This window comes from Cyprinodon variegatus, unplaced genomic scaffold (assembly GCF_000732505.1).
Source record: "Cyprinodon variegatus isolate N-32 unplaced genomic scaffold, C_variegatus-1.0 Scaffold399, whole genome shotgun sequence".
NCBI lineage: Eukaryota > Metazoa > Chordata > Actinopteri > Cyprinodontiformes > Cyprinodontidae > Cyprinodon > Cyprinodon variegatus.
In genome coordinates this window covers 303131-312144 of record NW_015150852.1, presented here as the reverse complement: position 1 = coordinate 312144, position 9014 = coordinate 303131, and the positions used below count along the sequence as shown (strand labels likewise).

General features: G+C 37.7%; 1 protein-coding gene across 2 annotated transcripts in view; it reads right to left on the bottom strand.

The window, feature by feature from the left end:
• tmem240 (transmembrane protein 240) overlaps positions 1-2232 on the bottom strand; it is a 35912-nt gene extending 33680 nt beyond the window's left edge. The window contains exons 1-2 of one of the 2 annotated variants that reach the window (XM_015387584.1): positions 1495-2232; positions 948-1054 (exon numbers count right to left, since the gene is read on the bottom strand). In XM_015387584.1, the coding sequence (XP_015243070.1) occupies positions 948-1039 (92 nt within the window). In that variant the 5' untranslated portion in view covers positions 1040-1054; positions 1495-2232. Of the gene's footprint in view, positions 1-947; positions 1055-1419 lie in introns of both variants that reach the window. The other variant, XM_015387583.1, reaches the window with a different exon arrangement.
• Between the last annotated feature and the right edge of the window lie 6782 nt (positions 2233-9014).

Below are 9014 nucleotides of genomic sequence, written 5' to 3'. Positions count from 1 at the left end.
CTCACACTGAGCCTGGTTCTGCTGGAGGTTTCTTCCTGTTCAAAGGGAGTTTTTCCTCTCCACTGTCGCTACAAGCATGCTTAGTGTGAATGATTGCATTTGACTCAATGTGTTGATGCAATCAAATGGTTTTCCTTTGATAGAAAACTTTAAATCAATTGGACTGTATGATCTGGTGAACTGTAAAGTGCCTTTAGATGACATGTGTTGTGAATTGGCGCATTTTTGATGTTTTTTTCCCACACACGATGTCGCACTAGGGCGGAGGAAGGTTGAGGTGTACATAAACATATCCACAGGTGTGCCTCCATCTTCCTAAAAGCATCTAAAACTCATGACATCATCATCTGTTTGAGGGCGTTTTGAGCGTAGTGTGCGTAAACCTCCGATTTTATTTGGAGAAAAGTGAAAAAATAAACGTCCAAAGCAATATCTCCTAGGTTTAGCAAACTTATTAACACTTTTTGCTCATACAAACTGACCCAAAAAGAGGAAGAGCCTATTCTAAATTAGTGTTAGAGAGAAAAATGGTCATCATTTTATATATTTTATATCAGTAACACCATATATGAGAGCCAATCCACAGCGCGCTCAGATTGTTTTAAGCGGCCTACCATGGCTCATGGTTCATTACCTATTTATTACTCCTGCACACACAGATTTCCCTGCATGCAGCAAAGCCTAGTCCTACATACACGGTAAAAACAGCGATGCAACAGTGAGAAGCGGCCGATTATGTCCAAATAAAACAGTGGAAACAGCGGCTATGTGAGAGCGCAAACAGGATGGCAGCCTATCAGGTTGGCTTTGCGGGGTTTCACCGCCTCAGATCTGCGAGGCCTTTTCAGCAATTAAGAATTAACGATTGGGGTAATTAAAAAAAGGAAAAAGAGAGAATACAGCACAGCCTGTTTATCCCAGATGTTGTGGAGGATGCTGGTATTTACCTTCCACAGTTGCAGTGGCAGACGCGATCCTCGCCTCGTAGATGCGGTAGGATGTAGTTGTGAAAGCGATCCAGTAGTGCGTTCATGTCCATTAAACAGGCTATTGCCTGCAAAGAACCATGCCAGTCAGCTGGGACATGTCAAGCAATGGGTTAAGCTATTTATCAGAGACAGCGTTTGTTTTTTTCTTTAGAAATAACAGGAATGATGACCACAAGTGGGGGGAAAAATGGCAGATATCTCCTCCTTTCTAAGAGAGAGACTGTTGCTTGAAAACGGACTAATTTATTTATGACAGCAGGTAGGCTAATTATAGATGGGCTTACCTACTTCCACATGCCACTGATAGGCCTGCTCTAAGGCTGGGTGTCTTAAAAATGTATAAGGTTTATGTGTTTTTTTAATGATCTTTGGCTTCTGTGTGGAAAATGAGAAAATCATATTGCATCTGAGGGAGGTGAGGATGTCTTACCATTACAACTGAAGCACCAAGAATCATAAAAATCATGGTGGTTGTGATCATATGCATCAAAACTTCCAAACTGACCGCCGTCCTGGAGCCCGGGGGTTCTACCCGCGGCAGTGGAGACGCTCCGGCTGGGCTGTGGGCGCTCTCTCCCGGCAGGAGCCGCTCATGGAGCCGCCGCGCCGCCCCTGGCTCCCCGTCCCTTCAAACTGCCCGGTTCTCCTCCGTCTTCTCCTCCTCCTACACAAGGCGAGTCGCTCTCTCTCCCCCCCTCTCCCTGCAACCTCTCTCCATTCAAGTAAATCCCACCAGAACCAGCGGACGGATGCGGCTGCTGCTGGATCCACGGAGGCTGTGCGCTCCTAATAGCCGATTTCTGCTCCGGCTCCGTTTATCTCACTGTTTCAGGTAGAAATAAACATCACCCAAAGAAATCGTGAAATGCGTCTTTTTGTATCCTCTGATGTCTTGGTACCCTGGCCCCCCTTTTTTTTTTCTCCCCCCAAGTTCCCCCAGAACCGCTCTGCGCTTCAATGCCGGTGAATCCCGTCCTCCATGGGTGAGATCGTTTCAAAGAGCTGCAGCATCTCCTCTCACGGCCATCGCCCTACAGTCATCCTCAGAATGCCTGATAAACATCAACACCAGGTCCAAGCGGCACCGGCCTGCACCTAGACCCACCCTGCGCCCCGAATCCAGTCCGTTTCCAGCATCGGCAGCTGCATCAACGCCCGGAGCCAGACGCGCATGATTATCCCATCCTGGCATCCAGCAGCTTCACGAGCACCCACTCCCACTGCCTGTGCGTGTGCGCGCGACCGCCCTACAGTGCGCGGTTAGAGGGAAGGAGAGGAGAGGAGGGGGGGCACTGCAAGCTGTCTCTGTGGCATATAGGCCGATGCAGGGCCGGATTTAGGAGATTCGGGGCCCTACTCAGTGGCTGTTTTTAGATGGGGTGATACATTTTCGTGGGACCAAAAAAAAAAAAAATAAATAAAGAAACACTAATAATAATTTAATTTATTGATCTCACACTGGAGAAATGTACCTCTGCATTTAACCTATCCCCTTAGGGAGCTTTGGGCTGCCATTGTGCAGCGCCTGGGCAGCAATATGGGGTCAAGGGTCTTGCTCGGGGACCCAGAATGCAGGCTGTGGGCCCGAATCGGGTACTTGCAACCTTCTCAGATCACAAGCACACTATTTTAATCACTAGGCCAACACTCCCTTCCACACAAAAAAGAGCAAGAGTCCATATTTTAGTTTACCAAGTGAGCAACAAATCTGTAATTTCTAAATATTTGCAAGGGCGGAGCTAGATGGGGGGCCAGGGGTGGCCATGGCCACCCTTAGCCAATCATTGGCCACCGCTGTGGCCACCCCTACCATTTATTTTCCTCTAATACAGATGGTGGCAACAGTAATACTCTCAAGTGGAATATTCAAAACATTTAACTTTTTCATACATTCACAATTACTTGACAACAAAACACTGTGGTTAATTATGCACATCAATATATGAACATTAAAGACAATAAGTACTAAATTTAAGCAGAAATAGATTTTGTGTTTTAAGGGATAAAGAGTAAGTGATGTGTCTCTGCAAATCATCTAGGGGTCTCCGGTGAAATCATAGATAAATAACTATTTTAATAATAACTTATTAAATAATCAATTTGTGTAGATATTAGTACTTGTAAATATCAATTTTATGCAGAATGATTACTGATAAATTTAGGTAAGTAATGACAATGAAAAAGATGTTCAACCAAAACTCAAACCTGAAAGAATTTTATCCAATACACCTTTTATTTAGAAAGCACTGATGTTTGAATATATTCATCTATTTGTTCAACATATTCTCATTATCAGTTCGTATGAAATCGTACGAAAAGTTATGCACAGTATTTCGTACGTTTTTGACGTTTTTCCTCGAAAAAAAACGTCAGTGCGCAGGCAGACAGACGAAAAAAGCGGATCCGCGGACGGACGTAAAACTGGGAAAAACAGTGCAATACTTACTTCCTTATGTCTCTAACTACGTTGCTTGCTGTTTTGTATCTTAGGGTTAGGGTTAGGTTTAGGTTTAATTGTATCTTAAATTCTATGTTATTGAATGGTGCGTAAGATGCGCATGCGCAAGGATATCTTGTCTCGGGGCAAGACGTAATACGATGAAAAAAACGTCTAAAACGTACGAAATTACGGTGCATAACTTTTCGTACGATTTCATACGAACTCATTACGAGAATACACTGATTTGTTAGCAAAGGATGTGGAAAAGTATATTTTTTCTTTATGTAGAAAGAATGGATGTTTTGCTTGTTAATTTTCCTGTTGGAACAGTGTAGTGAAGTGACCATGAAGTTTTGGTGCCTATCTACTTTTGGCCACCCCTCATTGTACGTTGGTTATTGCCTGGCCACCCTTATAAAAAATTTCTGGCTACGCCTCTGAATATTTCCTCAAGTAAATTGTTAATACAGTATATTGCAATGGTCTAGGGCAGCGGTCAGCAAACCAAAATGATCAAAGAGCCATATTGGACCCCAAAAAAAAAACAAAAAACAGATCTGTCTGGAAAAATATAAAAGAGTGTATATTAGCCCACTATCAAAATGACTAAGTAGGCTTAAATACATAATAAGCATTCATGATTAAATGTTTATTTTCCCTGCAGTGCATAGAAAAGGACACACATTGTGACTAGTTTACAGTATTAATGTATTATGTTTTCTTGAATTGATGGAATTATAGAAATAAAATAAAGAAATAAGATTTTTGGTTTATTGATTTTTGGGTAAAAAAATTTAATAGCTATAATTCAAACCTCTGTGTGGACATAAAATACAGTCTTCTTCAAACCACAATAACAATACAATCCTCTTTTTCCCCCTGATTTGGACAACAGTGCAATAAAACGTAGCCTGCAACAGTGGACTTTTGATAAGGTAAGTACGCTATGTAAACGGAAATAAACCACTATAATTTAATTACAGTGCACCCACCGGTTTGTTTACAACAGCCACCTGCCTGGCACCACGCCACTCTGAAACGGGTTTTAAAGGCTATGATGCAAATAAAAATGTTTACATTTATTGTTTAAATTTATATATTAAATACATTTTTAGAGCAATGGAAAACAAAGAATGTTTGTTTAACATCATACACACTATATTAGAAGCAACAAACAAACCAAAAACAATCACTCTTTATTTATTTTGTTTGCTTTGAAAAAACTCCAGTGAGCCGCAGGTTGCCGATCCCCGGTCTAGGGGATAAATCTGTCATGGCTTTGTTTGTCAGTGCATATCATCCTAAGAAACTCATTACACTGCAATAATTTACCTAAACAGGGGAAAAGTTTAGTAAATTCAGTTTATTTTCCCTAAATAAGATGATCTACCAAAGGAAGGAGGACTTTGGCCCTTAAACCAAATAACTCTTATTCACTTGAATATAGGCAATTGTTATTTTTCTTTTTTTCTAAACATCATTCGTCTTATCCAATCTGCAAACTTTTTTATCTACCTGCTGAATTCAAGGTAATAATACATGTATTTCCAGAAAAGTTTACTTAAATCTACATTTCTTACTGCTTACATTTTCAGTATAGGGCCCAGGACCAAGTTCTAAAGGGGCACTGGCCCCTGTTGACCCCCGTCTAGAACCGCCCATGCTTAGACAAGAGACATATCTTGGTGTCCACATGTTTTATTTATACATGGACCCTACAGGCACACCTAAAAAAATTAAATGTTATTGAAAAACTTGAGGTTTCTTTCATTCAAGAGGGAACATTGAATTTCTCCGCTGTGAGATCAATAAAGCTAATCTAATCTAATCTATATACTAGTTTAGTTTTAAAGGTAGTTTTTTTTTTCTTCAAATTTTTTAATTTTCCCTAAGAAAACAGAATTTTGCAATAATTTTAGGATTTTTTTTTTTCATCTTTAATGTATGCATTTGTCAAACCCTAATATTACCCACATGTTAAGTATACTAGATATTACATAGTTATTACATAGTTCCACTACATGCTGTAACACTATAAAATATAGAGGCCAATGAATGGGAGCATACAGATGGAAATTATAATTCTTAGCAGAGAATATTCTGGTATTGTGTACCAGATTATTATTGATCTTTGAAGGCTGTGTATTATTTCAATTAGGCATCGTTGTCTCATCACTTTACAAACAATATGTGTATGATGTTATGATGTGTGATGTGATTCTGTGGCACTGACTAGAGAAGACTGATGGCAACATTACAGGCTGTAGTGCAGCTGTATGCATGGTGGGACTAAAGGGCAAGGTGGAATAAATTATTGTCTCAGTGTAACCCTCTGCTCACATCATAAAATGTATTTTTAAAGCTTGCATGTCAATGATCATTGTCAATCTTTGGCTGTCAAGTCTGACACTTACAGTTTGTCTGGGTACTTCTTATGAAATTCTTCTTAAAACCCCTTCAGTGCCCATATATACAACTAAAGCCATTTTGCTTCAGCCATATAGAATATAAATGCTACACGTTAAACACGTTAAACTGCGATCTGTTTCATCTGATCACAAGAGCAGATATGGTAGCTTGCTTTTGGGAGTAGAGATTTGAACTTGAGCAAAAAAAAAAATTAAAAACTACATCTATTCTTCCAAGGATTTTATATAGTTTAAATTTCTTTTCTTTTTCTTTTTTATAAAACTGTACAGTTTCTATTCAGGCTGCATCACTTTTTATCCAACATCTCTACACTTATTATTGGTTTTAAGGTGTGAGCAAAATCACGGTTTTAGGAAATTGAGTAATTTGTAATCAGTCTTTGCAGAAACATAATAAATGAATACCCAATGTCAGTAAATAATAAGGAGCCTAATAAAAATCCAGAAATGTGACAATTATCCAGTGGCTTCTCTAACAACAATTGATCAATCTTGCAATAATATATCAGTACTGTGTCACAACAAGCACATTCGGACCAGCTTTTCTTTTATTGCTAAAAAAAATAATCAAATGCAGATTTGAAAAATACAGTTTTCTTTGAAATCTACCTTATATACTTTTGTTATTTGTCCTATTTAAAAAAAAATCTATGTTGTTTCCTTTTATTTCTTCAGCACCATGGACAGCAACCACCCAGAAGCTCTCTGCAAACAAAAAAAGGGGGAGAAACTGGATGGTTGGCAAATGATCTGATCATATAAGACAGCTATCTGGCAGAAACAGACGTTGCTATGGTTTAATGAACAGATAGTCCACAGAAGTGCTTCATCCTACAGAAATCTAAAACAGATGCTGTTGTCACCCACAGGCATACTGCTATATGCTGCTTATAAATCTGTTTGTCCCAGTTAAAAACAACCTCTTTTAAATATATTAAGCACAGTAAGGTTAATATGAATATGAGGGGATATTAAATCAGTAACCTTAGCTGTAAGAGCAGGGTAAGGATGTTTTTGTTCCACTGTTTTATTAGTAATTTAGTTCGACTTTAAAGCCCAACCCTACTTCTCTGATATTTTTTTAGTTATATGAGGCTGATTCACAAAATAAATTTGAATTATAGCAATGATTTGATCAAATTTGATTATATTTATGCTTATATATTATTGGAAAAAATGTAATTTGGCTATGTTGTTTGAATAATATGAAAAATAAGCAATAAATCTTGTGAAGTATTAAAATATATTCACGTTTGGACACCTTCGACATTTATTCTAACATGAAATGTCTAAATTACCAGCAGGCAAACTCTACTAAGTGCTCAGTGAGAACATTGTGTTGGAGCAATTTTCAGTGTTTTGCAGAATTTGAGTTTATTTAAGAATGTAAGAAATATTTAGTTCATATTTGGTAATATTTAGTTTAGTTATATAGATGCTTATTTTGATACTATGGTGCATTGTAATGGCTTGCTGGTTTGGTGTGTAACTGTCAAGACACACAAAGAATGTCAGAACAGAAACCTCGAGCCTTAGGAGCATCACAGTCTTGATCGGGACAAAGGAATTTATTAAGATAATAAGTTAAGAATTATTCTTAAGTTCACTAAAGAAAAACATCAAACTCAAGTTTTCGATTCAAGAATTATTTCTGTTATGTGTCGCGTCTGAAAGAACTTTGAGGTTCAAGGTTAGTGAGTCGCCTGCACTCACACTTAGCATTTTGAATGAATTAATCAAATGTTTAGTTTGGATTACCATGGTAAGATCAAAAATGCTTCCAGAGGCGTTGAGGAAGAGGACTGGAACATTTTATTAGTCTAGTAAGGGATTAAAGAGGTAATTAAACTGAAATTAAACATTTTACTGTTTACAAAACGTTTCTAAGCAAATTCATTGTGCAATGAGACCACAATCCAAAAAAGTTTAAAAAACAATCCACTGGACTTTGTTTACAAGTTTGAAGACATTTTGCTTCCCATCAAGGAAGCTTTCTCAATTTTAAATATCTGGGTTCGCATTGTGTTCAAGGTTTTATAGAGTGGACCAAATCAAAGCCTTGTTTTAGCTTAGAAACATGTAAATTGAACCTGACGAGTCTGTCTTCTGTGTGAAAATAACATCCTGGATATGTGAGTATTACTTCATAAAGAACTAAATATTCTAAAAGGTTTGTTTGTTTTTACATTACTATATATAATGCCTTGGAAGAGTATTTATCACCCGCACACTTTCTCTTTTCACTTTTTTCATATTACAGCCGCAAAAATGTTTTTTAATGGCATTGTGAAAAAAGTATTTTGTTTAGATTTCATTGAATTGGTTATGAAGTGATACATAACTTTTAATCAAAAGGAAAGTTAAATCTTGTTTTTGTTTGTTTTTTAGAGTTAGAGAAACTAATTTACAATCCTTAATAAATTCAACTGACTTTAGAAATAACCTAAGTTATATAAGAATAGGAATAAAATAGTTAAGGTTTCTGTTTTAAACAACATAAAAAAAAAATGGAAGGGTCATCTTTACCTTTGTTAAGTACAGTATGGATCAATATCAGTACTTGTATACAAAAGGAGGAAACACATGCACTGGTGAGTATGTGTGCATGCGGATTAAAATGCTGTCTTTCAATCAACCTTGGCGGAGTGTTCCTCTCTGGTAAGATTGCTGCACATGCACAAATGCAAGAGTAACCTTCAGCCCACCCCGGTGTTGCCTGCTAAGACAAAGCCAACAGCTCAGAAGACAAAATCAAAATCCATACACTTGGTTGGCAAATACGCAATTTAGTTCATCTCAAATATGTTTTATTGACCTTAAAGGGAACTAAAATAGAATATTTTTTTTCCTTTTAATTTGTTGAATAGTTAGTCAGACAGTCTCTGTGAACAAAAATGATCCTCACTCTGTGGTGCACTTTCACTCCATCCCCACGAGGTGTTCACCAACTGTGGGGTGTCAACACAAAGAATTGAGTGTGACTGGATCTATTGGCAGAAGGTGGAGTGTTATTCAGAGGCGAAAATGACAAATCTGCAAAGACTCCTATTTTGATTTTAGTAAGAGTATCAGATAGAGATAGATAGATAGATAGATAGATAGATAGATAGATAGATAGATAGATAGATAGATAGATAGATAGATAGATAGATAGAT